Source organism: Annulohypoxylon maeteangense (genome assembly GCF_022496945.1).
Source record: "Annulohypoxylon maeteangense strain CBS 123835 unplaced genomic scaffold GGS22scaffold_26, whole genome shotgun sequence".
NCBI classification, from domain to species: Eukaryota; Fungi; Ascomycota; class Sordariomycetes; order Xylariales; family Hypoxylaceae; genus Annulohypoxylon; species Annulohypoxylon maeteangense.
The window spans coordinates 132372-160289 of NW_025953273.1; the positions used below are offsets into that span (position 1 = coordinate 132372).

At 46.3% G+C, this 27918-nt stretch overlaps 8 protein-coding genes across 8 annotated transcripts; 5 read left to right on the forward strand and 3 right to left on the reverse strand.

Moving 5' to 3' along the window:
* Nucleotides 1-902: 902 nt before the first annotated feature.
* On the reverse strand, nucleotides 903-1682 carry GGS22DRAFT_193223 (uncharacterized protein; the record flags this gene model as incomplete). The annotated part of the gene is made up of 1 exon (XM_047965357.1): nucleotides 903-1682. The coding sequence occupies one exon, from the start codon at nucleotides 1680-1682 to the stop codon at nucleotides 903-905; it is 780 nt and encodes a 259-aa protein (XP_047814286.1).
* A 2169-nt stretch (nucleotides 1683-3851) lies between these two features.
* Nucleotides 3852-9766, forward strand: GGS22DRAFT_197519 (P-loop containing nucleoside triphosphate hydrolase protein; the record flags this gene model as incomplete). Its single annotated transcript, XM_047965988.1, has 5 exons — nucleotides 3852-5588; nucleotides 5657-6298; nucleotides 6397-8165; nucleotides 8220-8293; nucleotides 8353-9766. 5 exons carry the CDS (start codon nucleotides 3852-3854, stop codon nucleotides 9660-9662), a joined length of 5532 nt encoding a protein of 1843 aa, XP_047814287.1. The 3' UTR covers nucleotides 9663-9766.
* A 1636-nt stretch (nucleotides 9767-11402) lies between these two features.
* On the forward strand, nucleotides 11403-15605 carry GGS22DRAFT_197521 (uncharacterized protein; the record flags this gene model as incomplete). Its single annotated transcript, XM_047965989.1, has 2 exons — nucleotides 11403-12075; nucleotides 12144-15605. 2 exons carry the CDS (start codon nucleotides 11403-11405, stop codon nucleotides 15299-15301), a joined length of 3831 nt encoding a protein of 1276 aa, XP_047814288.1. The 3' UTR covers nucleotides 15302-15605.
* A 1190-nt stretch (nucleotides 15606-16795) lies between these two features.
* On the forward strand, nucleotides 16796-18664 carry GGS22DRAFT_193226 (uncharacterized protein; the record flags this gene model as incomplete). The annotated part of the gene is made up of 2 exons (XM_047965358.1): nucleotides 16796-16875; nucleotides 16930-18664. The coding sequence occupies 2 exons, from the start codon at nucleotides 16796-16798 to the stop codon at nucleotides 18662-18664; spliced, it is 1815 nt and encodes a 604-aa protein (XP_047814289.1).
* A 203-nt stretch (nucleotides 18665-18867) lies between these two features.
* GGS22DRAFT_84102 (PLP-dependent transferase) lies at nucleotides 18868-20774 on the forward strand. The gene is made up of 2 exons (XM_047968244.1): nucleotides 18868-19050; nucleotides 19161-20774. The coding sequence occupies exon 2, from the start codon at nucleotides 19178-19180 to the stop codon at nucleotides 20498-20500; it is 1323 nt and encodes a 440-aa protein (XP_047814290.1). The 5' UTR covers nucleotides 18868-19050; nucleotides 19161-19177; the 3' UTR covers nucleotides 20501-20774.
* GGS22DRAFT_197525 (uncharacterized protein) lies at nucleotides 20585-23322 on the reverse strand (the record flags this gene model as incomplete). The annotated part of the gene is made up of 5 exons (XM_047965990.1): nucleotides 23120-23322; nucleotides 22811-23047; nucleotides 22479-22751; nucleotides 21065-22410; nucleotides 20585-21021 (listed from the first exon to the last, which is right to left on the reverse strand). Exons 1-5 carry the CDS (start codon nucleotides 23293-23295, stop codon nucleotides 20585-20587), a joined length of 2469 nt encoding a protein of 822 aa, XP_047814291.1. The 5' UTR covers nucleotides 23296-23322.
* An 858-nt stretch (nucleotides 23323-24180) lies between these two features.
* Nucleotides 24181-24471, forward strand: GGS22DRAFT_193229 (uncharacterized protein; the record flags this gene model as incomplete). The annotated part of the gene is made up of 2 exons (XM_047965359.1): nucleotides 24181-24221; nucleotides 24288-24471. The coding sequence occupies 2 exons, from the start codon at nucleotides 24181-24183 to the stop codon at nucleotides 24469-24471; spliced, it is 225 nt and encodes a 74-aa protein (XP_047814292.1).
* A 1560-nt stretch (nucleotides 24472-26031) lies between these two features.
* GGS22DRAFT_182313 (DNA replication/checkpoint protein) lies at nucleotides 26032-27544 on the reverse strand (the record flags this gene model as incomplete). Its single annotated transcript, XM_047963951.1, has 2 exons — nucleotides 26032-27344; nucleotides 27403-27544. The coding sequence occupies 2 exons, from the start codon at nucleotides 27542-27544 to the stop codon at nucleotides 26032-26034; spliced, it is 1455 nt and encodes a 484-aa protein (XP_047814293.1).
* Between the last annotated feature and the right edge of the window lie 374 nt (nucleotides 27545-27918).

A 27918-nucleotide genomic window follows, 5' to 3' on the forward strand; every position in this document is an offset into this window, starting at 1 on the left:
TGGAATTTGACAATCCCGTATGTGGCTATACCTAGATGGGGCTTGCGGCAGTGTCTTAAAAGATTCGCTCTCAAATATCTGACCGTAAGATGCATTCGTCATGTGGCGCTGTGAGGACCGGTAAATCGCTAAAAATCTGGAACGCCATAAGAATTTATCTAGGCGCCTAGTTGGTCGCACTGAAACAACAACGTCTTCCCTTCGTAGGCTTGCTTATATTACCATCGGCAATGAGACGGATACCAATCGATCTGATCTGGTAAATCGGAGGGATCTCGTGCCACGTGCTAGGGTACGCACTAAATTGAAATGGAAGCACATCTCACGTTTTATTTGGCTAGACCAGGATCTGCAGGATGGGGCTGGTCAGCTCATAGGGCTGAACAAGACCCACCCGTATAGGCCACGAGATACCGGCTTAGTCAGTACATAGTATACTTCTATAGCATCGGCCTATGAGATCGTCGTATCTATAACGACAAGTTGTTAAATCATTTTGCAACCTTGTCATGAACAGTTCCAAGAGTACCATCAAACGAGAAACGCCTCCTTATACCGGAGGATTGCTCATTCTTCACCGAAGCCTAAAATCAGCAACTGACGTCCTACTAGAGACATCAACATGCTTACTTACATTGATATCATGTATAGAATGTGCATAACGTGATATTCATATTCAGCCGAACCATGCAAGAAATATTGTTAAAACAGTCTATTGTAAAAAACAAGAGTAAATACTAACTACATGAGTACATTGAAGTGTAAAATATCTATCCCAGACCGCATCTATATTTTAAGTCATCCATATTTCCCGAGTCCATGCCAGCATGGACTAACTCCCACTTTGCCAACCTCTAAACTGTAGCGTGAAATTGATACCCCGATGCTATTCTATTGCCCCTTTAAACCAACATAATATTCCGAGATGTGACGTAGATGGTCCGAACAGGGAATTTAGCTCTGATGGCGTCGATGACTGGATCGCTAGCAACATCCACCACTGGAAGTCCACTGCTAGACGATCTACTTGCGAATCTAATTGCAGGGGCAGAAAAGGTGACGTGGCGTCCATCGCTAGAATGTCTGTCGCCCTCCGGGACATTGACTCTCTGGCGCATCTTTCCAGACCTGAGGTCGATTTCGGCAATAAAATCCTCGCTTGTTCTCCCCTCGCGTCTCCTTTTCTGCGCTGGTTCGAAGTTTGTAACTAGTCTTGACTCGGGATCAATCCAAATGGTTCCCCCATCGACGTGAACGTGAATGTAAGAGCACGCTGCGTCCAATTCCATACAATGCGGGCCGGTGTACGGGCTTATGTCGATCGTGGAAGTAATGTCGCCAATGGAAATATCGAAGATGGAGATTTCATGAGATAGTTCGATAGGGGCAAAATTATTGCCCTGCCTGTGACGTTGGCTTATGTAAAGCAGGTTCCGGCTCCAGTCGTGGACAATCTCCTGAGGCTCTGCAAGGAGGTCATCGAGTATATAGACGCGATAAGAGACTGCGACGTCTGCGAAGGTGCACGGCTGGCTTTCCGATCCACTCATTTTGGATTCTGTATCTTTTGCTTCTCCGTGGTTTTCAGAACTGTTCTTAGTCGCAAAGATATTCCGAGAGCGATCTGTGCTAGGACGAGTCTGAATGAGATCTCTGCTTGTCTTCTTGTGTTGAGATCCCATATTGACGGGTGTGCGGGATCAACTTATATCGTTCTACGCTTGCCTCTTATTCGGAGGCCCCCACCGTCACCGCGACTCGCGTTGACTGTATTATTGTAGGTACCTCGAAGAAAAATAGATTCACCTGATCTACGGTGCAAGTAGAAGATCTGTTTGAGGCGTAACGTTAAGTCCAATATTTCGAAGAATAAGAGAAGGAAGAAAAAAAGGAACGTGCCCTGCTACGCCATCTCGTTTTCACGTGTAGGACTTCATGATTGATGTCAAATATCGGGACCACGGCGTATTTCCAACGCACCCGGAATGCGATTCCCAGTAGTTCGGTAATGAACCCCCATCATTGATTATTCCCCTGCAAATATCTATCAGCTCAATGCTAGGGCTGACCAATCACAATCTTAAACGGCAACCCAGCTCGTAAGCCGTAGCCAATCAGGAAATTAGCTTCACGAACGCAGCCTCATTACGGGTGCTAAAACTAGCGGTCCGTTAGGATTCGGGGGTTTCAAAAATTACTTGGGATCTGAATAGGCATCAGTTTAACCATACGACCCCGAAGTCTGTACCCGGATTCGGCTCGCTATCTGGTTAAAAAGTAGCCGCAGTATCTTAGATGAGCCTGCGGCCCCACCCGGACCATCACGGAGTTCGCTCGAGGCATATTCATCGGATTTACCTCTAGTAAGCAAGATTACCTATTTGTCAAATTTCTAGGTCTGCGCGCGGGACGACCTATAAGTCATGCTGGAACTCTCTATAAAACAAAATTAGCTAATTCGAGTCACGCGGATATAGTCAAATAGTTTTCAAATACTTACTTAGGTAATCATTAGTAGTTACGTGAGAATGTCGTCAAATTTATGAATATTGAGGCTTAGAAAATGTTGCTACTTTTGTGCCTTTAAAGGATAAGTGGAATGTTATATCTCGAGCGTTAATCATATAGGCATGTGCCGCCTAACAACCCATGTCGGCTCGTTTAGCTATGTAGTAACTAAGGAATACATATAGCCACACCTGCATTCACATTATACATGTATATACAGGAAGTCCTGAGCAAGGTATACCTGAAGGAGCGGTGGTTCAAAGCTGCCTAGAATGAATATAGACTCTGCAGATTACATGGTTCTTGCTGAAAGTCTGCTGTTATACTAACTAGCAACCCATAGTAGAGACTTTCTCTAAGTAAGGCTTTCACTTACTTAACTACTAAGTGAGTTATAAATCACTAGGTGCTTTGTTTCTAGACCGGGATGGCTACTGATAGATAAATAAAGTGATTATTAGTAGGTACCTATGTAACGGCACCAGAAAAATAAATATATCAAATTTTCTTTTCGAAATTTGTCACTTCGTCTATTCATTAAAACAGCTTGGCCATCAGAATACTGCGTGTCTACTAGGGAACCGCCTATATTACTGGGCTAACTCGGTGTATACAGCAGATTCCCGTGATAATATCTCGTCTAGCTGAAGACTTATGAACTCGTGTCTGACCGAGAATCCGTACTTGATACTTGCCTTGACTGCCTAGGTACCTAGTATCTCTAGGACATACTACTGAGTCTGTATGTATTTACTAGGTAGGTATACATACATGCTCTGTACGAGGCGAGTACATTCCCAGGTACCTATGACACTCCTGAGCTATCTTCGATTTTATGTGCTGTAAACCGGTGATTCTGTCCGTGATTCGGTTCACTGCATCAATCTTGATAAACACAGGCACGCTTTACCAGATCCTTTTCATCTTTAACCTTTCCTTCATAATTCTAAGGTTCTTCATCCTTCTCTTCACAAACTTTCCATCCCCAAATTCACTCACCTTTGCTTTGCCGCTTTTGCTTTATCCTACTGCAAATCACAAAACGGAGGCTCCAAGGGAATAGCCAGGAGCCTCCAGCATTATAGGTACATCAAACCTGTACTTAATCTCTTTTTTCGACATCTCTTGCTCTCAAGTCTACTCCCCGCATCATCTTCTGCTGAGAAAATCCTCAGGGTAACCAAGTGACCATGGCACCCCAAGAACAGTGAGTTATTGCCTTGGTTATTATATCTTTGCTTTATATATATTTACACTATTCCCTATTCAATATACTAATTATTCACAGGAAATCCCAGGATCACGATGATGCCTTCTATAGATGGCGAAGGATCATTCCACGAATGACCCAAAACAACACATCTTCCTTTGGCTCTAGATTGCCATACTTCTTCCAACAGGGACAATCCCTCGTACAAGGAAATACCGACACCGTTCAGAGTGTAATCACGGAACTTGCGACAGAAGAAGGTATTATCTCTGTCCGAGAGATGATAGATGAGCATATCCCTTTTTGCAAGAATGATATGGAACGAATCAATCTTTGGAGAGCTTGTATTCGACCTTTTTTCCAGATACTAACCGAGCCGCGAGTAGCGCGGTCCGCGATACTGGAACCACAAACGGGAGCTATATATGCTGTTGTTGTCGGGTTCAATGCCACTAGGCTTGAGATTCTTTTCAATTTTCTGCTTGGACTGGCCGCCAAGTGGAAGGCTCCGTTTATCCAGGTCGGTGATGGATCTAAGGATCAATTCTTGGAACTCTGCGTCGCAATTCTGTTCAGAACAGTTGACTACAATGTCCAAGGAGTGAACGGAGTAATTATGCGGCTAGTTGGTAAACTACGGGATGTTATCGATGGGCTTGACCGTAGCTTTTGGAGTCTACAGGCGACGAAGCGTCTTGACTACATTCAAACACGTCTCGGTATGGTGAAGAGTGCTGCCCAAGGCGCTGTCTCAAATCCTCATTTGCCTTACCATGCTACTTTCACACAGTTCATTGATCTTCCCGGAGCTCTGTCAAAGCGGGGACCACGCCACGATAATGACTTTGAAGATATAGGCAATATTCGGATTTTACCAACCATGTCAGAACTCATGTCTGACCGGCAAGATTATCGACCAATGCGCGAACTTTCCCAGTTACATTTACCGGGAATTCAAGGGTTAATCGATCGTCACTTTCGATTACTTCGAGAAGATACGGTTGGGCAGTTGAAGGAAGGTATCAGCCAAGAGCTTCGAGTTCTCGAAAACCCCGGCGATAAACCTCTATCTTACGAGATACAGAACTATGGTCGCAAGTATTCGTACAGCATTGTGGATGTTGTTGATACTACGTGTACACGTAGGCGTGGGCTTGAGTTTCATCTGAGACTCAAACAGCCGCCACCAGCGAGCGAAATGACACCTGAAGGGCGTGGAGACTGGTGGAACATGTCGAAGCGCTTGGAGATCGGCGCTCTCGTTTGTTTCTTGGAAAGAGACACTGCCGTATTCTGTGCCGTCTCTGAATCTACCGTCAGACCTAAGATTGACCCACTCCGTAAACCCACCAGCGGAATCCGAAATCGCCCAACTGTCGAAAAGCGCGATCTACACAGTAATGCGGATTTCGCATACGTCAGCCTAAGCTTAGCCGAACCCAGCGATACGGATCTCAGAGTAATGCTTCGCGCCATAGGATCAAAGAAACCTACCCAGAGATCCTTGGTCGAGTTCCCCGGAGTGTTGGTGCCGTCATTCAAGCCGACTCTAAGCGCACTTAAACAGATCTCCAAGACGTTAGATCTTCCATTTACTAACCTTCTTGCACCAGCACCAGGTAGTCCGGCTCAAGTTGCCATTCCGCCTCCTCTGTACACGGCGAAACCCAACTTTGCCTTCAGTTTGAAGTGTCTTACATCTGATGGAAGTAACCCACTTTTCGGACCTAAAAACAACTTAAACGCTCGTGATCTTTCCCGTCGATCCAGACTAGATGAGGGGCAGGCTCTAGCTCTTTTGAACGCACTGAAGAGAAGCCTGGCATTAATCCAAGGACCGCCGGGCACAGGAAAAAGTTACACTGGTGAGGTAAGCTCTTCTTCCTGTCTATCAAGTTACCAACGATATATATAAAACAGATAACTAAGTGAGTATAGGCAATTATCAAAGTTCTTTTGGCGAACAAGAGCACGACAGAAATTGGGCCTATCATCTGCGTCTGTCGCACCAACCACGCCTTAGACCAGCTTCTTGAAAATCTCTGGCACGGTGGAGTGAAGCAGATTATCCGGATTGGTTCGAGATCCCAGTCTTCGATCCTTAAGAATGTGAACCTACGCAAGGTTGCACAGGAAGTAGAGCGCACCAAATCCGAGAAAACGGCATTATGGAAATCTGCTACAGCATTAGAGAAAGCAGAGAAAGCATTGAAGACATTCATAGAAGGGATACGGACATCACTAGTCTCCGAAGGGGTAAAGGAGCACATCAAGACTACGGCGATTCTATTCCATGAGGCGATATTTAACACGGAGCCGGGTCAGTGGACTCCAAGTACCACCGAGAATGATAACGCCCACTTACGCCGCTGGGTTGACGCGGGTATGGTATCAGAGAATACACCCAGAGCAGTCGATTTCCTAGTGAAACAAGATCCCAATACACTGAGCCAACAGGAACGATCCGTTCTCGGCAAAATGTGGGTATCTGCCATCGTATCTGAGTTGGAAGTCGAGTTTATCTCTCTTCATCGCGACCATTGGCATGCTAAGAAGAGACATGAGACGGTCCTAAGTGAAGTAAGTTTGATATCTCGTTTAGTTGAATATCGTCTCTGCTCAAAACTGAGGCTCTATGATTAACGATTGCTCAATTACTAACGGAGCCTCTCGCCTAGGTTGACCTTCGCGTACTTCGAGATGCCGATATAATCGGCGCGACAACCACGGGTCTGGCCAAGAATCTGAAGGTATTTCGAAAACTTGACTCCAAGGTTCTACTTTGCGAGGAAGCGGGTGAAGTTCTCGAGAGCCACATCTTGACAGCGTTGCTCCCATCGGTGGAACACGCCATCCTCATTGGGGATCATCTTCAATTGCGTCCCCACATTGAAAACTACGAGCTGTCTGTAGAAAATCCTCATGGAGAACAATACTCGTTAGACGTGTCTCTTTTTGAGAGGCTCGTTAAGCCTTTCCAACCAACCGATTTGAAACTACCGTTTGATATGCTTGGGACACAGAGGCGAATGCACCCGTCGATCTCCAACCTGATCAGAAGCACTATCTACCACAACTTGAAAGATTCTGAGCAAGTTAGTGATTATCCCGAAGTATCTGGGGTGAAGAAGCGACTCTACTGGTTCCACCATGAACATCCCGAATCAACATTTAGTCCAAATAGCCTGTTGGATACGTCTCGGACGAACTATTTCGAGGTTGAGATGATTTGCGCTTTCGTATCTCATCTTGTACGCCAAGGTGTTTACGGCCATGACGACATTGCGGTCATTACGCCATATCTTGGTCAGTTGCATAGGCTGAGACATAGGCTTCAAGAATCGTTTGAAGTTGTGATGGAAGACGAAGACCTCGAAGACCTGCAGAAAGAAGGTTTCGAGGAGGCTCCTAGTGTCTACAAACAAGACTTAGGAAGCTGCGTACGGCTCGCGACAGTCGATACCTTCCAGGGAGAAGAGGCGAAGATCGTTATCATTTCCCTGGTACGAAGCAACCCAGATTGGCAATGTGGTTTCATGAAATCTACGAACAGAATCAATGTCACTCTCTCACGAGCTAAGCATGGGATGTATATATTCGGAGACTCGAATACGTACGGTGCAGCCCCTATGTGGTCACACATCATCTCCATACTAAAATCGACCGGGAATCTTGGCACTAGCCTTCCCCTGCAATGTCCAAGACACAAGGATACACTTATCGAGATATCAGGCCTTGAAGACTTTGATCGATTATCTCCCGAAGGAGGTTGCGATGCGCAATGTCTCCAGACACTCGAGTGTGGCCATATGTGCCCCAGTACGTGCCATGCAGCACAATTACATAAGGTCACCAAATGCCATGAGCGATGTTCGTTGTCGAATAAACCCTGTGGCCACGACTGTTCGAACCGTTGTGGAGAGCCATGTGAAGAGGATTGCTCAACAATACTTGAAGGGAAAAGGCTCCCTCTACCGTGTGGGCACTTCTTGACTTCTCCCCGATGCTGGCAGACTTTGGTGCCCGAACAAATTAAATGCACTCAACGCAGGAAGATATCTTTGCCGGGTTGCAATCATAGTGTGGAGGTACCTTGCCATGAGGATGTCTCCGCCGGAGACATTATATGTCGCGCACGGTGTGATCATACTCTCTCATGTGGTCATAGATGTCCAGGTACTTGTAATACTTGCATTGTTCGCGAAGGTGGGAGAGTTGTGGAGGAAACTCACCAAGCTTGCATGAGCATTTGCGGTAGAAGCTACGGCGCTTGCGGTCATGTCTGTACACGACCGTGTCATCCAAATGAGGAGTGTCCTCCTTGTGATATGGATTGCGATGTTCAATGCGAACATATGATCTGCCGCGGGAAATGTTCTGAGCGATGCGCTCCTTGCAAGATGGATAAATGCTCGTCCAGATGTCCCCACAGCCGTTGTACCATGCCGTAAGTTTACTTAGTCGAATATGCTAGGTTGATGCTAATGCTAATACTCAATAGGTGTGCGGCGCCATGCAATTGGATCCCATGCTCCAGACGTTGCAAGAAGGTCTTACAACCTTGTGGTCATCAATGTGAGTGTTAATTATTTTCCTACAGTGTGGAAAACATCAATGCTAAGAGTATTATTTAGGTCCATCTCTTTGTGGTGAGGTCTGTCCCGATGAAAAATATTGTCAGGTTTGTGCATCTGAAAATATCAAGAGCACTATGGTGGACATGAACAACCTCCGAGAGTATCGTGACGTTGATTTGGACTCGGACCCTTGCATCTTCCCAAATTGCGGCCATGTGATGACAGTATCGAGTATGGATAGCCACTTAGGCATGTCTGACTACTATGACTGTCTTGATGATGGTACGGTCATCGCTATCAAGGGTTCATACAAACCCCTTTCGAGCGTTACCATCAAAGCTTGCCCGAAATGCCGAGGAAGTTTGCGGAACATTTCCCGGTATGGAAGATTAGTCCGTCAGGCCTTGCTGGATGAATCGACTAGAAGATTCGTTCGGTGGTCGTATGCTCAATCGGTTATGCTAGAACGACGCCTTCTAGACGAGCAACAACGACTAGAGTACCCGAATAATTCCGAGAAGCTTCTTGAATTCTTTAGCAAAGGAGGCAAGCATGAAGTGGGCGGCCGTCAGCTTGAGCACATAATAGCCATTGAAAATTGGATCAACAATGGTCGATATAAGAAGATCATAGCTCTTTTCTTCGATATGTTCAATCGTATGGATCATATTAGAGACGAAGAAAGGCCATACAGACGAGTATTTGACTGCGTCGAGGTTCGCCGTATCAAAGGCGTAACAAGCCAACCTGATTTCAATCCTTCTTGGGTTCAGACTTGTGGTGAGCTTTCAGCCAGGGTCATACTTTTCCGTTGTTACCTTATGGTGTTGAGCGACTTCATAAAGTTGAGAAATGATGCGCCAGAGAACGGTGCCACAATACACTTCTGGTTGGACCAACCACTCGAGAGCTGTGTGATGTTGATTAAGTTGGCGCAGGCGACCGGTTATGTCGTCCAAGAAGCGGAAGGCCACCTCTTCTTTGCGCGACTCATCGCTCTCATCCAACAGTTAGCTACATCCAAGGAACGCGGTGATCTCGAGGCAGTTGGTTTATCTAACGCCATCATAACCAAGGCCAAAGCCCATTATTCAGAAGCGAAGAATATCGTATCTGAGCATCGATCGGCCGCATACCTCGGAAAGGAATTAGACGGCGTTGGGAAGATGCTTAATTGCGGTGTTTTTTATGGTGGGATGTCGGCGCAAGAACGGCGCATCATCTACAGGGAAACGGCTAAACGATTCAGCGGAACTGACCCTTGGTACACCTGCGCCCACGGCCACCCATTTACCGTGGCAGACGGTACGTTTCCTATGCCTAAGTGCCCGGAATGTGACGCGCCTGTTGGGAAGATCGACCCCTAATTCGAGGTTCGTGTTAAGCACGGCGAGGTCGTTGGTGTTGTCATAAATCCCTCTTTCTCGTTATCGCTTTTATAAACACGTAATCGGCTCGCTATAGACACTTTTTGTTTTTTAGAGGCAGAACAACGAAAGAAGAGATGACTCGCCCGTTTACTGGGTACCGCTAAATGTTGGTAGGCAGGGTGATATTTTACCTGTCACTGTTTGATCGCGTACTCATACCAACTACCTAGACAAGAAATCAACAGGAATTTCCGTATTCTCTTTGTGTTTAATAGTGGTTGAATTGTGAAAGTACCCCCTCCCCCTTGCTTTTGTACCGACGCCCCACGCGCCCCGATCGCCAACGGTAAGATTGATTTTTTCAAAGATGAATTACTCCACTTCTAGAACAGGGATGCGCTATAGTATATAGGGCTTATAGCGCCTGAATTCCCCTATGAGCACCTCCGGGGCTATTAACAACAGAGCGTATCTCCCTAAGGGTTGGCAGAATACCTAGTGTCGCGTAGTTGTCCTTAGTCACTAGTAGGTACTAGGTAGTTTACCTTGGTAGTAAGCTTTTGACAAGGACATTAATAACTTTGTAACTTTATATTATATTAATTTTTTTATAATAAAGCTGGAAAGAATTTGTTTCGAAAGGTCTCAATCTGGGATATTGAACGATACACTTTAGTTAAGCTGTTGTAGGTTGAAATAGTTGCACACGTATAAGGCGTGTATCGTTAGATGTCAATAACTTTATTCATAAACTATCTTGAAGGCGAACGGGTGTACGCAAGGTATATCAATCAAGTAGAGTTGTCGAGGACCAACCGAATATATAAGATAGATATTTTCAATTGAATGTTTAAGAAAGCTATTGAGATATAAAGCTGAGTGTGTGTAAGGTAGAATATATTGTAGTTATGGGAGTTGAGGCTTTGGAGGTGCGCATCCGATTCAAGTCTTATAGAAAGACGATCGCTATTGAGCGCTGTAGCTTACTAGGTTGGTGGGGTTTAGCGCTGTGCCTACGCTCTAAATCTATAACGTTCCCCGCCATAAAAGTGGGTTACGTAATCCTCCTTTCCAAAAAGTGAACGATCTTAGTGTTGAAACAACAATATTGAATCTATTGATTATCACCAACTTGAGGGAGGAATATCATGTATACTCGACGGGGAATACATCAACGTTGTTATTGTTTAAAATTCTCAAGTCTTACCACCAAGAGACAGCAGCATGCATAAAAGTCATGTCCCTTGTCTCTCAATGGCTCGATCCCAAGATAGGGAAACCTTTGACAAACCAGTCTCCGAATAGCTAGGTCAATACCCAAGTCATCCAGATCTCTAGTAGTAATTATTATTCATGCGAATCTGTATAATTAATATCGAGGCTAACTATTTTAAATATTAGACTTTTTCTTTTGCAGGGATTTACCTGGCTCATTTAACCATATCATTGTAGTGGTTCGCTTTCTATCATTCTGATGTCATCACAGGATTAGTTGAGATGAGTTGAAAGGTTTGGGAACCCCAGACAATTCCAATGATTATCTACCTACTTACTCCGCTATTTTTCGAATTCTTAATTATTGGACATATAAATACACTCTGTTTCCAGGCCCGGATTAGGGGCTTCTGGCGGTAGATATCAACCTTGGGTATCTCCGCCCAGTTTTGGGAGGGATATTAAAAGGTATCGAGGAATCTTATATTAGGAATTCAGTATCGACCTAGGTTGTACATCGGTATGGTTCCGCCTGCTGCCATGAAGAGGCGCGCTTCGAGCGTTAGCACCGACGAGCTAGCTCGACAACTTGATGTCAACAAATATCACCAGCCGTGGCTCGACTCGAGGAAACTGAAGCAAGTTCCTGCAAACACGGGACCCGATGAAACCCGATCGGTACGATGTTCTCACGATACGACGCTTACCGCACTCGCTCAGTTGGCTGCCTTAAGATTGAACGTGAAGCGCGGGATGGTCTCTTTAATCGACTCGAATACGCAGATAATCCTTGCCGAAGCTACCCAGACCGTTTCGCTCGTTGATGAGAGGCGACACGCCCCTGACGATCATATATGGCTTGGGAACGTCTCTCTTCCGCGGCAGGATTGCATGGATGAGCATGCTTTCGGGGCTTCGACAACATTCGAGGACGGAGAGGGCCGAAAAGTGGAGGTGCCAGGCTTTGTTGTTAATGACGCCTTGGAGGATGATCGTTTTAAACATCGTCCGTATGTCACATCTGGAGCCAGCGTTAGATTCTATGCGGGTGTACCGATTGTCACGAAACAGGGGTACGCTATCGGTGTCTATGCAGTCTCTGATACTCAACCGAGACCTCAAGGTATTACTCTTGATGAGGCACAGTTTATGGGAGACGTAGCGCAAGTTATTGCCGACCATCTGGAGAGGGTTAGTGAGTAACACCTCTATTTATTTGTTAAGTATGTCAAAGATGAAAACAACTAACCATGGACATTATAGTGGATGCGATTGGCCGTGTGTCGGAGAGGGATTTTATGAGAGGCATCTCATATTTCCTAGAGGACTTATCCGAATATAAATACCAACTCAGCAAGACAGACCGTTTCGTACAACCACCTAATAATAATACTAAGCGACAATCGGATGTTCAAGCAACCGATCCTCAGAAGGAACCTACGCGAGGGCGTCTTAGTCAATCTAAAGCGACCTCCCTGCCTAGGCCCAGCTCAATTTCTCGTATAAGAGGCAGTACTTCACGCGATCAAGTTGATGGGGTTCAAGTACCCCGATTTTCTAGACAGCGCGTCTCTAGAGGAAGAGGAAGAGAAACCTCTAATTCTTCAGATGACAATATTCGCAGAATCTTCGCCCAAGCCTCCCAATTGCTTTGTCAGCAAGCTAATGCTTCCGGTTGTGTATTCACTGATGCCTCATCAGGCCTATTCTCTCGTCAATCCGAAGGAGTCTCACCTCATGCCGATGACGACCCTTCTTTGGTTTTAGATGTCAATTTCGAATCTACAGAGGACGAGGAAACTGATGGTGATGTTATTGAAAAAGATGACGAACTTTCCCCAGGATGCGGGACTAGCCTACCACAGACAAATTTCAGTGATCGGCCTGATGAAATGGCGAATATACTCAGCTCAACTGTCGTGAATGGTCCCGACGATAGGCACCGCCGAGGTATGGTGAAACGAAAGAATCTGAAAAAGCTAATCCTACGCTATCCATTCGGTAAATGTTTCTACCTGAATAATGGACGCGTCGTATCGGATCAAACCTTTACTTTCGATGAAGTGATTGCTGGGGGCGGTGCGAGCCATTTCGTGCTGAATGCATCGATGAATAATGCAGAGGAGCCGCCCCATAAGCTATTGCCGCGGGAACTTCTTAGTTGCATACCAGACGCAAAATGGTTGATATTTTTGCCGCTTTTCTATTATGCCCAAGGCAAGTGGTTTGCCGCAGGATTTGTTTGGGGCGATGACTTCAAGATGGGCGACCCCGACGATGTACTGCCCTATTTTAAGACATTTGGGTCGTGCATGATGAGCGAGGTAGCAAGCATGGAGGTCATCAATACTAACATTGCGAAATCCACGTTTATTGCTTCAATCTCTCATGAACTCCGCTCTCCTCTTCAAGGTATCCTAGGAGCTGGGGAGTTTTTGGAGGATACAATGACTTCAGCCTATCAGACAAGTCTCATAGGAGCAGTGGAAACGTGCGGTAAGACATTATTAGATACCATCGACCATCTCCTTGATTATGCAAAAATCAACAACTTGAACCGGGCGGGCTCCTCACGCTTCACGGGGTCAAAAGATGGCAAGATGTGGAAAAATACACACGGCATCGAGGAACCTCCATCGGCTACCTTTGACCTTGCCATCCTCCTTGAAGAGGTCGTCGAAGCAGTTTTTGCCGGCCAAACCTTTCGGAAGATAAATCTTCGACATTATGATCCGGTCAACGATTCGACCGCGCAAATAAAGTCGATGGGTATTGATGATTCATCAACGACTCGGGAACTGATCCACTCCGGTAGCCATAAGTTCTCTGGAAAAGTTTTCTTAGTTCTCCATATCCAAAAACAGGAATCGTGGTGCTTGGAGGGGCAGACAGGGGGTCTTCGGCGCGTCATCATGAACGTGGTCGGCAATGCAATCAAGTACTGCACGACCGGGTGTATTGACGTGTCACTTACGTCGAAACAAGTGACAAAATCCGATATCGAGGTCGGAATTTCCATTAAGGACACGGGAATTGGCATGTCCCAAAACTTCCTTTCCAACCATTTATTCAAGGCATTCACGCAAGAAGACTCTTTTATGCCAGGTACAGGACTCGGTCTCTCAATCACATCTCAGATTGTTCAAAACATGGGGGGCGGGATCAGGGTTGATAGTGAGAAGGGAGTCGGGACACATGTCAATATTGCAATTCCGATGAAGATCGCTACTACAGGGTCGTGTGACGGTGTCCAGAGCGATGCCCTGCGTGACGCGATGAAAGCTACCAAGGGAAAAAAGGTTTGCCTCTTAGGCCCCGTAATTGGTAGCAGGGAAGGCCCTAACAGAGAGCTCTCCGTGCTCGAGTCTTCTATTGCTACTTTTTGCCGAGATTGGTTCGATATGACCATTGTCGAAACCGATTCCGCCGAGGCCAACAAAGAGACGGCAATCTACATATATGCCGAGCCGCCACCGATAGAACGTCTGGTGGAGGAACATTTAAGTCGGGAGAAGGAGAGAGAATATGACAAACCAGCCTGGCTCGTTATATGCACGAATGCCTTCGAAGCCGCTGCACTGCGAGCAGCTGGTATTCAGGATCTCGTTTCTCTTGGTAGAACAATCGAGGTTATTAGCCAACCTGTGGGCGTCCGTAAGCTTGGAAAAGTACTGTTACAGTGCATCCAGCGATTCGAAGCTAATGAGGAGAATAAAAAGGATGGTATCCAAAACGCGCGCTCTAGAACACCTTCTCCGTCTAGTGCACGATGCAGAGGAGACGCCGTGGAGGTCGAATCCAATTCTTCATCGGCGACACCTAGTCCTGGCAAGGGGCCATGTAGACCATCACTCAAAGATTTCAAGTGGAAAACGGAGCAATTGCAGCCGAAAATCCCTTTAGGCAAGAGAATCATCCCCATATCGCGTACTAGTGACATGTCCAACTTTTCGGTGACGCAGCGGAGTCGCACACAGTCCAGGGACCTATCAGCTCAATTGCCCCGCATGCTTCTCGTCGACGACAACGCGATCAATCTCAAGCTCCTAGTAACCTTCATGAACAAGATCGAGTTACCGTACGTGGAGGCTACTAACGGCCTGGAGGCGGTGACCAAGTTTAAAGAAGCGCCGGATCAGCAGCACTTCGACTTCGTGCTCATGGACCTCCAGATGCCGATTATGGATGGTCTAGAGGCGACAAGACAAATCCGGGAGTTCGAGCTCGAGAAGAGGGCTACCGGCAGAGCGACGGCGCCATCGGCGAATGTCATCGCGATCACTGGGGTGGGTAATGAGGATATGCGGAAGGAAGCGATGGAGGCGGGTGTTTCGCAGTTTTTGACGAAGCCGATTAAATTTAAGGCGCTGCAGCAGATTCTACTGAAGCAGTCTACGATCGGGGACGGAGAAGGACTTTGATGGAGCGTTGGACCCTGATTGGTGGTGTTGATGATATTTATGGCTTGCGATAACTTCTTGATTCTTCATTTTGGATAGGGTTGTTAGTGAAAGCTTCAATTGATATTTACCTACAAATTGATTATGTAATATCTTTCAGCTGCTTTCTGTCACTGGCAAGGTTCCATCTTTTCTTCTATGAGTACTGGGTGGTTAAGGATGCTTTGCAGCGAAATATTACATTGAAAAAAACTGATTGTCATTCTGAAGCTTTGTAGACTGATGAAATAACCATTGTTGTAAGATATAAGTAACAATATCTTGTTGATGCTGAAAGTAAATAGATGCTTTGAATTCTTTGGTGGTAGGAAAAGGGTGACAATGCTGCATGACACGTGATCTACAAACCATTGCTTTCTTAGTCAGCTTAGTAATCAGATAGTTGACCCCACCCCCACCTTTTAGTCTCGATCCATCAATCAATTTGAATCAATTTGTCTTCCTTCGTCTTTTTCCTTCCCTAACCAACATCACGCATGAAGAGTCAAATTCGTGAACGAAAACCAAGTGAGGCGCGAGTACTTTGGACGATAAATATCCTCTCTTGCATACCGTCTTCCGATACTACTTTATACCAGACACGGTACTAACACCCAATCAATCAATGTCTCACCGAGCTCTTCAGTGTTTGGTGGCCGCAGGTGGTTCTCTAGGGGCACAGGCGATTGGCTGAGAGGCCTCATAGCCGCCAACTAGCATGATGCCCACCACCAATAATACACAGGCGCGCGTCTCTATCTCCAGTTGTCGAAACATCAAGATGGAGAGACCTCAAGTACCCTTGAAGCGCTTAGCCAACCTTTCTTCAAGCCCAATCTACTTATGATACAACGGTTAGTTGCTAGCTTTACTAAATCGTCCTCTGCCAAGATGGACCGAGAAGCCTTACCCAATACAATATTATTGGTCAATCTCTCCCGAGCTGTCTGGTCCTCTCGACGGGCCTCAATTTTATCTTACGAGCCCATCTTGGCCGAAACTACAGCAAAACCCGGTCCCTTTAACGTCATGGGCCTGGACCCGATGGTAAGAATTTCCAGATGTGCGCAATCACCTTGTCCAATGTTTTTCTACAAGATGAGACCTTTCCCCCATTACTCCGGCGGGTGAAGATCTTCGAAGCAGGTGATCATTTTTCTAGATATTTCGCGGGTCGTCTTCGTGATCGTGTGAGGCTCTTTTTTCTCCGCTCATTTTCTTTGTCGTTTATCAATAACCATTCTCTTGTTTACTATTGTCTTCCCGTGGCTTAGCCCTTGTTCGATTCTGAAGGGTATTTTCCACTTCTTTGAGACATTTTCGTTCTTTATCGCCCCGACAGAGTAATATGAATCGCTGTTGCTCCATGCCTGCAACATCTTGATATACTTCTGTTCGGTTTCGTTTTTCCTTTTCTCTCATAGACTTTCCTTTCTTTTTTTTTTTTCCTTACAGAAAATTTCAAAATCATTCAAAATGCTCATCATAGTTCTGTTCTCACACCTCCTTTTATTTTCCGAGGCCTCGGCGGCAGGTCCGCTGAGGAGAGGAGAAAGGTACGTCCTCGAGAGGATAGAGAGGGTTGATGATGGCCGACTAACGCGTTATAGATTAAGATGGCGGAATGTAGCAGGGGCATCGAACGTTTACAATTTCGCGAACACTTCTAGTGTAGCTATTACGTCGATAACGTCTGTAGAAAATGAAGCCTCTTCGCTACCATCGCTTAGCGAAACGTCAACACAGTCTTCGTCTCAAAATCTAAACTCATTTGTTACATCAGACTTGGGCGCCTTGTCAAGTTCATCATTAACTGCGGTTGCTTCGAGTACGAACGCTCCGTCGAGCCCATCGAGCCCATCTGGATCCGCATCTTCCACTTCAATCTCCCGATCATTCACTGTCGCCGAAAGTAATACTATTCCCGCCATTAACATATTTCCATCCTCCACAGTGCTTGTTGGACCTTCCCCCACCAATGGAACCATCTCGAGCTCGACCGTGAGTGCCGCATCATCTAGCGTGGAGAAAGGACCATCAACAAGCTCGACTAAACTTTCTATGTCGACTTCTTTATCACTCCCGCTTATGTCAGCATCCTCAGCTATTTCCAGTCCTGCTTCTGACTCAGAACTCCCGTGTACCTCAGACCAAAGCGAGACTAGCCAGCCAACATCAACCAGCGTCACTTCCGCATCAGCATCTGCATCATCAGTCTCATCGTCTGCTATTAATCCTTCTACATCAACCGGAAACAGGGGAATTGGTGCTACGAGTAGCTCTTTGGCTTCAAGTGCTGTTACGCTTGCACCATCGAGCTCTGCGGTATTCGTACCAATAACAAAATCATCATACACATCTCACTCCGTGTCAGCGACTGGATCAACAAATGATAATATCCCCACCATAATCAGCTCCATTCCAGCTTCCAGTACAACAGTATCCCCCGAAGTGCTTGCCAGCAACTTGGCTGATGCAAAGCGCTATAATGAAGTCTTCGCTGGATTGACAGAGCAGTCCGCTTGTACGGCAGGCCAAGTCGCCTGTGTCAATGGAAACATTGGTCAATGTTCCAGTGGCGGCACATTCGACATAATCCCCTGTGCCAGCAACCTAACTTGCTACGCCTTGCCGATGACGACAGTTACTGGTGTCCAGATTGGTTGCTGGGATGATGCTACCGTCAAGAAGGCTCTGGGTGGTGATGTGCCTTCTGTATCTAGCTCAAGTTCGAAAGCATCTGATGGTTTAATCACGGTGACGATCACTCCAACTTTTACCGAGACTGCTCAAACTACAGTAACGATGAGTCCATCTACAGAGACGTCTTTGTCTACCAAAATATCTTCGACGACCGATGCTTCGGTGCCTAGTTCTACCGAAGCCCCCGCAAAAACAGTTACCGTCACCCATTTCATCCCTAGCACCTTCAGCACCGTAACCAAATCGAGTTCGAGTTCAGCTCCTCAGATAATCACAGAAACCGTCACCGTAACCCCCTCTTCATCCAGAACCTCATCTTTGACTTCATCCTCTTCGATTATTTCAATACCTTCGCCGCCGTCATCTACTAGTACATCCACTCGAGTCCATTCTACACCTACGGATTCAGGCCTCCACGTCATTCCAATCGAGACCGACGCTATCGGTCTCCCAGACTTCCCTGGGTTACCTGGTAATGATAATAATGGTTCTCCATTTGCCACAAACACTAGGCATTTCGGTTTCAGCACCGCGACAAATGCTCAAGCCCCTGCCACGATCACAGTGACAGAGAAGGAGACAGAAACGGTAACAACAACTACGACAGATATGGTGACGACAACTGCTACTGTAACAAATTAAGTACACATGACGAAATGTCTATGCGTAATGAGGTCTCGAGGCGTCTTTTGAAATTATATCTAGCACGGAGTTTGAGGAATATTGATTATTATCTAGGTACATATTTTATGGGGTTGGTAGTGCAGGAAAAGGAAATACCCTTCTTACTAATATTTACTTCAATTTACTACTTTTAATATACTTATACCTACATTTCTATTTTTCTATGTCTCATTCATCCGTTGCCAGCCGATATCATGCGAAAATATCTCCTATGCCCGATGTATCACGTACATAGAGTTGACCTGGGTGGTTACATTGGGAGAAAGCGAAGCGGGGTCGACAGACGTATAAGAGGCAATGGTGCAATACCAATCGATGGCAATTACAATTGCTCTTATAGGAAGGTAAGATATCGAGATCGGTTGGTATAATTTGAATAAACTCGACATCATTTTTTCGAATTCTCTTCTGGTCCCTCGTTTCATCATCATGTTGATAGTCACCTTCACTACAGTTCCGTAATTAGTAATCATGGTATCTCGTCCACTCTCCAGGAAAACACTCCATGATCCTGAAAACACCAAAACTTCGCCCAGAGAAAATGACACCAACGAAGATAATCGCCTGTCGGAGAAATTCGCAACATTCAGACACCTAGTCCCTATCACCCAAAACCCCGACGTCATCTTCCTCAACTCCGCCTCCGCTCCACCCTCAAACCTCGTCGTCCACGAGGCCATCACAAAGTACTCCTCCGACGCCCTCTACGAGCCGTACCCGTACGCAAAATGGCAAGGCACCCGCCAAGAAGCGCGGGGGCTCATCGCCAGGTGCATCAATGCCGAGACACCGGAAACGCTTGCGTTCACGCGTGATACGACGGAGGGGTTGGGAGGGTTTATACGCGCACTGGCAGGTGGAAGGGAAGGGTTTGGAAAAGGGGATAATGTGGTGCTGGTCGATAACGAACACCCTAATATGGTGTACTGCTGGCTCGCGCTGCGCGAGCAGGGACTCGAGGTCAGGATCGTGCCGACGGTCGAAGAGGCCCGGAGGACGGGGCGGATACGTGCTGTGGGGCCGGATACGCTGAGACCGTATGTGGATTCACGCACTCGCGCGGTGGGGATTAGCTCGATTTCGTTTGATGCGGGGCAGATGAACGATGTGGAGGGGATTTGCAGGGAGTTCAGGCCGAGGGGTATACATGTTTTGGCGGATGTCTCGCAGCATGTGGGGATTGCGCGGATCGATGTACAGAGGATGGACGTCTCGGCCGCGGCGTTTAGTCTGCATAAGGGGTTGAATTGTCCCACTGGGATAGGGGCGTTGTATATTTCTCCCCGAGCATTCGCGGAGTTGGGGGATCCGGTCCCGCCGATTGTTAATATGGCTGCCGTGCGGAATATGAGCGAGAATTTGCTGGTTAGTGCGGATGAGCCCGTGGATTACTTCCCGGATGCGAGGAGGTTCGAGCATCAGAATATGAGCCTTGTGGGTGTGGCTGCCGCGGCGGCGTTCACGAGGTTTTATCTCGGGGTTTTGGGTCCTGCGGATGTGGAGGCGTATTTGTATAATCTGACGGAGTTGCTGAAGCGGGAGTGTGAGGGCTTGGGGATTGGAGTCGCGGGTCCGATGGAGAGGGGGGAGAGGGCACCGCATATTTGTGTGCTGGAGCTGGCTGGGGAGACGTGGGGGCCGTATCTAACCAGGGTTTGTGGTGCGAGGATTACGGTGAATCGGTTGGGGATTCGGGTCTCGTTTGGGTTCTTCAACTCGGTGGAGGATATCAGGAGGCTTGTGAAGGTGCTAGAGATAGGGGTTGCGAAGGGGTTACGAGTGAGAGGCACATAGTAGACATGTCCTGCAATGACCTATAGATGACATTGCCTTGAAAGACCCAAACGAGAGTTGCCTGCCTATATCACAGTTGAACCTCTACCCGTCAAAGCTTCCGAAGCATCTCTTGATAAAAGTAGTACGCTTCCAATCATCAAGATTCGCATAATACGATCTGCAAACCTCCTCCCTCAACGGACATCCTGGATTTGCTGCTTCCAGGAAAAGACCACACCTCGAGAAGGGTTTCAATAAGTCGTCTTGAGGGTCTTTCCCGGTCCCTAGAAGCAGTTTAAGATATCGATCATCGTTTTCTTCCAATCCCTTAAGGAGGAGTTCCATATCAAACCGGGCGGATAACCAAGGGTCATTCTCGCTCAAACGGCGATACGTCAATATTTCTGCCTGTATGGCCGCCCAGATCATTCCCAATTGTCTATTGCCGCAATAGACTAGATTCTCTCGGGAAGATCCTTTATACATATGGGTACCGAAATCGCAAGTCTGGATATTTTTGAAATCGCTTATGTCGGTTTCTGGTCGGCGCTTCCTGATATCATGCTCAAGAATGGCAATTACCTAAGCATTTCCAACCTGTTCGTATTTTGTGTGACCATGTTCCCCCTTTATGTGAAAATATTTCCAACGCTAGCTCTGCAGCATTCATATATTTGTGCTGACAATCCTCGCTCGTGTCGTATCCTACCCATGCTGACATTGGAACTTGTACAGCAACACGGGGATCCGCACGAAAGGTCAATAAACAGACGAGACAAGATACCATCCCAAATAGACTTTCGCCAGGGATGCCATCCTCAGCGAGGTGGTATGCGGTCAAGATTAAGGCATGGAGAGGTCCAACTTGAAGCTTCAGCCCACAGTGACCACAGCGCCTCAGAAACAATCCACTTGGCGTATTGATAAATGGGTGATAGGGCCGAGCGAACATTATAGATATGAAGTGGCATACTGCTTGAACCGATGTATGACAAAACACATGTTTCCACTGAGGCGGGATTGTCGATTGCCCTGAAGCATACAGCTGTCGAATACAAGGCGAATCCGCATCCCATCTCCCGCAAGGGTCAACACCCTGCCCAAGATCATTTGATTTATCAATGAAGGAATCACTTATGACTCGAAGCGGGACAGTACTATGCGAGCGGAGGATGGTAACAAACAGGGTGTCCAACACGGTGTGTCCGTTATTGTCAACGTAGTTGGCACGAAGTGACATCTCATTACCTAAATTGTCGAGTAACATCTGTAGAACGAGACAGCAGGTCTTGGCCCCATCCAGGAATCTTGCTGCTAGATGAAATGGGAACACGTTCGAAAACCACGCTGGAAAGTTCCCTTCATAGTTGTAGATGATACTGTTTATGGCATCAAGATTGCGGGACATGATAGCGATGCCGAATATCTCTGCTCGAAACTCATCCGGGCGCTTTTCTATAATATCCGATACTGAATCAGCGTCTAAGGGGATTTCCTCCGGCTCCACCGAATTGAACAAATTCTGATGGAGCCCCTGGGAAATGATCGCTCCGGGGTCTTCAGGGGGGTCAGTAACAGGCCATTCGGGCCATGTAAACTCATCATCATTTATATCAAATCTGCGTTTGCCTTTATCCACTAAGGATTCAGAGGGCGTTTGGTCTCTTTGATAACGAGGTGGCTTATAATGGATAGCCCATCTGCAAAGCTGCGTCGGATTGTTGAGTGGGGGGATATATGCGAGGCGTGGGAGGAATTCCGATACTTGGTTTCCCTCAATGCGATTCTTTGGCACATATGTGAATGGGTTCCTGGAAGGCGACATGGAATCTACTAATTTCAGACTCCAAACCATAGGCCCTTTACCCCAGTGCTTCATCGTTGTAAACGAGTAAATCCAAAAGTCATGGAGCCATGCCGCGATATGCCTGATGGAGGACGATGAAGGTTGTCAGCATTAATCGCACGCAGTAGAATACTTAAAGAGGTGATATACTTTCTCTCCTCCCTATCTATTTGCGCCATCAAGTCGTACTCTCTGCCTCCCAGAAAGAGCCTAGCTCTATCTAAGAAAACCTTTCTCTGGATTAGTTCTTTGGTCGGTGAGATTGTACCATGATTTCCAGAAGCAGAGTCGCTCTTTTCTAAACTGTTTATCATCAAGTAGTCCGGGGAGGCAGGGCCTGCATTAGGTGATGATGCTTGTGATCGGTCGTATCCCCCGATATTATCGACCAAGGCCGTATATAGGGGGTTGTATCGAAAGAACCTAGGGAGTAAATGAGTTCAGTGACCTGCTTCAGGCTATCCCTTGTTGCTTCAACTTACAATCCCGGGGTCCAAGTCAACGGCTCACTATGCCGAATACTCTGATTGATATGTCGCTTGAGTTGTTTTCCATCTATAGCTTTTCTTATACCTCCTTGATCTATAGTCACGTCGGTTATGCTCCTTACATCTTGCCGACGACGTTTTCCGAGTGAACTAATAACAGCATTCTTCTCTTCTGTCGTAGTCCTCTTCTTGACCCCCCACTTTTTGAATCGATACCGGTAGTGAGGAACTCTGATCATTCAGATACTTGATTAGATATCACACTACTCAGGCAGATAACAGCAATATAGCCACGATACTAACTGAGCATCAAAGTCATAGCTATCTTTCATTCGCTCTGCAACACGTGCAATCTTTTCGTTTTCCTCCATATAAATTTGAATGATTGTTGGTTTGAGACACTCCCATCTTTGGTCATGGGGGACGTTCATGAACTTTTGCACGGAGCCCTCGGCAGCGACAGGTAATGAGGAGTCCATACTGATTGGATATGTACGGCTTGTGATGATATCCAGAGGTGAAAAGAAGGGGGGGAGGGGGAGGGGGGAAAGTGAACAAAGCCTTTCCCAGTTCTGGGGAAATAATAATGAACATAGAAAGTCCAACTAACTGCATTAGGAAGAAACAAAAGGAGAGCAGCGAATCAGAGTCACCCATGATTGGCGCAAAAAGAGACCGGCCAATTAAAAAACGAAATGCGACGGTAAAATATACACTAGGTAACCACTCCTTATTTTGGCCGGTAGTGACCGCCAGAGGGAATTTGTTTAGGAGGCATCATATATGAACAAAAGGATACTGTCCAATTATGAACATCTACATATATAGGCATTTTCATGATAAATCACCGCCCTGGAATAATACATCCATAAACACTAAACGTAACTTGCGGGTTACCAAATATAGAACCACAGATCATAGCCCACAAGGAGAATGGCCAATCAAATCAACTACGTCTGTGTACTTGATGTTGAATATCGAAACCTTTTGCTTTTTCATGTGTAAGGCTTAATAGTATCAATGATGTTTATCATAGGCAACCGTGAGCACATTGAAGCTATGAAGAGGGTCAGGTACTACAGGAATACAGAATAAAATGTGGTTCCGTGTAGATAAATACCTAGGTCTTCTCCCCTATTTTCTCTTCCTTTTCCCTACACTTTCCTCCTCGGAGCTAACTCCTCAACTGATGAAATATCTGTAACTCGCCTTGAGCTTTCTCGGTCATCTCTACGGATACAGCTTTAGTTCTTCCAAGACATACGACACCCATCCAGTTTTGCTTAGCATCCTTAACCGCATTGTCTTCTATCTGAGCTTTTTACCTTATATTTTTTTATCTCTTCTACTTCGATCAGACGAACATGCCTCACGAGCCATCCACCGCTGGTCATAAGAGCAAGTCGTGAGTGATACTACTTAAATGGATATCATATCTCGTGGTATACCAGTTCTGACGTTTGAGTAACAGTAGCCGAAGACGTAATAGAGCGAGCAAAGACAACGATAGTACGAAGACTCATCGTGGATCACCGGCACCTCAGCCTCCGGACGTATCAGACCATAATGACGCTGCCTCACGGGTCGATAGCGACAAATACAACCCTGATTTTTATCTGCTCGGCTTTGGGGCTCAGTTTGATGATAAGAAGTAGGCCTACATGGATAGACATAGATGGGTGACTAGTACATACGTGTGGCTATACTATAACACAGTCATCAAGTCTACTAGGTACTTTTCTTGGGGCTGGACATCCCCATGAGTTATGTGTACTATCACGCTAGGAATAGTCGCCAACCTGATGGTGTATCCCGAAATAAACTATGTCTACCGTCATCAGATAAATTCCCTGGAGAGTATTGAGAGGATATCACAAGGTTTCATGACTTACGAAGTATACGCGGGAGGTTTCCTTAATTGCAATAAACACTTATAGATTCCTGTTATCAGATAGATCAATTCATTACTACCTTCAGCTACCTAACCATGCTACTGACATATCAGTACATGTATTCCAAAACACGCTGAAAAAATAACCTCATATCTAATTGTTCAATTTCAAGGCTTATAGGGTTTAACCTGACCTAAATTCCTTGGGAATAACATTTCATATTGTGACTAGGTAATTCATGAATCTCTAAAATTGAAACTGTTCCATGATTAATCATAGTTACAGATTTTTACACTGTGAGTGCTGACCATCTGTAATTTCATTGACCATAGTCGACACATAGAATACAATATATCAGTAGATATTACATCGGTAGGTGAAGTGAAGAATATACTGCTTGACGAATCTACGAGATTAGAATGGCGTCAAGGAAGGTAAACCATGTATTATACCAGATGTATGTGTGTACACATTCATTCTATTTCTATTACTTAGTCCCCTATAGAAGTAAAGGATTTAGCGCTATTACCGCTATGATTGCAGGCAGGTTTAGTGATCAATGATGCTATCTAGTACCTAATTTGAGCCACTCAAATTGTAGCTAGCCCACTAAAGTACTAGCTTATAACAGGTTAAACAAAGCCTTGAAAATATAACTAAAAATACATTTCTTGCATTGAAATTTGGCTTAAATAGGTAGGTAGAACGCCTCTCAATAATGAATTGAATGATACAACTTTTACTTATTTAGAACCATATAGGCATTGTTAAGCTGTTATTGAACTGTTAGTGAAAAGAGTGCGCCAAGTCCCTCTAAGGATATTCTTACAGGGGATTTAGCGGTAAACTGGAGTGTTTATGCAGTGCCCAGGTGTACCTAATGGCACTAATCGCACCATCAAAGGTTCCAACCTTGGAAGTCAAATCGCTCGCCATCAGAGCCCAGTCATAGGTAGTAGCGAGATGAGGTACATGATATGATAGATGTCCTTATTGACCCGAGCCCTGCCATTTTATTATCGTATCGTGTAACGGCATGCCAGGCATCTCTCTCCTTAGTCAGATACCATATCGTCGAGAATTCTAAATGACTATTTCGGTGTGATCACCACATGGAGTCCGGGGGGGTTTCACAGGCACCATGTGAGAGCATATCGTTGCGGAATCATGTTTAATCATATTTGATTCGGTGTCTACCTGCGTACCTCTTTATGTACGATCGAGCCCTATGGCATACGCGTAATGAGAGCCAGCTTGGACAAGCTGCTGCGCTTGTTTCTATTGTCTCAGGTTCTAATCATCGCAGGCTTGTCATCCAGAGCCTCATCTGCGGCGTCGGAATCTACTTCCGGCCACCGGTCCCTTTGCTCCATAGTTCCTCAACTTCAACCTCTTGAAGTTCGCGTGTGCTAGCTCATTAACCTTCCTGGTCGCCTTTCGTACCGGGCCCTCCTCCTTGTCTGCCTTTTTGTCCACCTTCTTGGTCTTTCCAGCCTTACTCTTCTGCTTAGGCTCCACATCCTCCTCGCCTTCTTCTACAGGATCGAATTCTGAGTCAGATCCCAAATCCAGTGGTTGTTCATGATCAGCCTTCGTAGCGTTGACCTGTGTCTCGGGTACGACAACCTCGGAATCAGAATCAGGGTGTTCTCCCGTAGATTTCTGGGGTCTCTTGGTCCGGGTTGGCTTCATATTCACCCGTTTCGTAGTACGTTTCTGTCCCTTTTTCTTATAGATCCTCAGCGGCCGCCCATCACGACCCACGTTGTCTTCTGTTGGGCTGTCGTAGAGACCCTCGTCATCAAATCCACCAAGAAGTTGTCCTTGACTGTCAGGCTCAAGAATAGTGTCGCTTGGCATGGCGGGTTTAGCGGGTTTCGCAGGTTTCGGGGCGATTGAAGGATCCGCATCGTTTTCCATATCATGCAGGGCTTCAAGGTCATCATCAAGGGCCTCTTCCTCCAGCTTCCGTAGACTGGCTACTACGCTGCTTAGACTGCGACCGAGTGGCTTGCGTGGTAGACGCAGGGGTGCAGGGGATATATAATCGCCATTCTCATCAACTGTCGCCAAAGGAACCCTTCTGAGAAAGGATGGGGTAGACAGTTGCAACTTGCTAACCGAAGTCGGCGTTCTACCTAGAGCGGTATTGTCTCCTTGTCGCTTCGAGGGAGTCTTAAAGAGCACGCCACGCTTACTTGAAGATACCGGAGTTCGGCCTAGTTGTGCTGTATTGTCGTTCTCCGCCTGACCAGTTCTCTTGCTAGGGGTAGCATGTATCTTGCCATCTTGTAAAGATCGGCTGGGCGGGCCTTTTGACGGCGTATTCTCCTCATTTTCATCCATTAGATCAAATAAACCTAATATTCGTCCATCTCTATGCGGAGTAGGCCCAATTGAAGTGGGTACAGCTGGACTAAATAGCTTTCGCGTAGTAGATGGCGTGGCGAATAACTCTGGGTCTATGATTCGTTCGCGTAGGTGAGAGGGTGTCTCGACGGGCTTTGACCGTTTTGAAGGTGTCTCGGCAAAACTTTCTTCTGGCACGCGCTTCCGAGATGATGTTGATTCTTTTGGAGGTTGGATCTTTCCGGCGAGGATATCTCGAACTTGATTATACTTCTTGTACTTCTGAGCTAATAATAACATTTTATTAGCTCTTTCAATCCTCCAATCTTTCAATTGGTAATATACCTATATCTGGGTTCTGCTTGATGTCCTCGCGACGTGGCTTGGTGCCGCCATTGCGACTTGCCCAGTCCACTTCGAATCGCTTCAAATCAGCGCGCAATTGCTTGGATTGCTCCTCATATTTCTGTCTTTCATTCTCGTTCATCGTGAGTCGTAAAGTGTGGTGTATAAGGTGCAATGCTTGACCCTGGAGGCGGACGATTATTAAGTTATTAACGAGGGTTTAAGAGGTCAATTGTAAATTGAGCTTTGATTGTATTTGGAGTGTCCCAAGGTTGCACGTTCTTGCATTAGGAACGTCAATTAAAAGTCGCGAAGTGACCGCGACAAGCTTAACTTTAATTGATCCATCGATGGTACGCGACGCGGTATGAATTAGTGGGTTGGTGGGGCACTTACAGGGCGTAATACGAGAAGACGAGTCCAAGAATGACAGTACGTCAGCGCCACTAGTACTCCAGGAATATGTACCTATGTACCCATACAATCCTAGCGGCAGAGCAGTCCCGTAATTTTCTC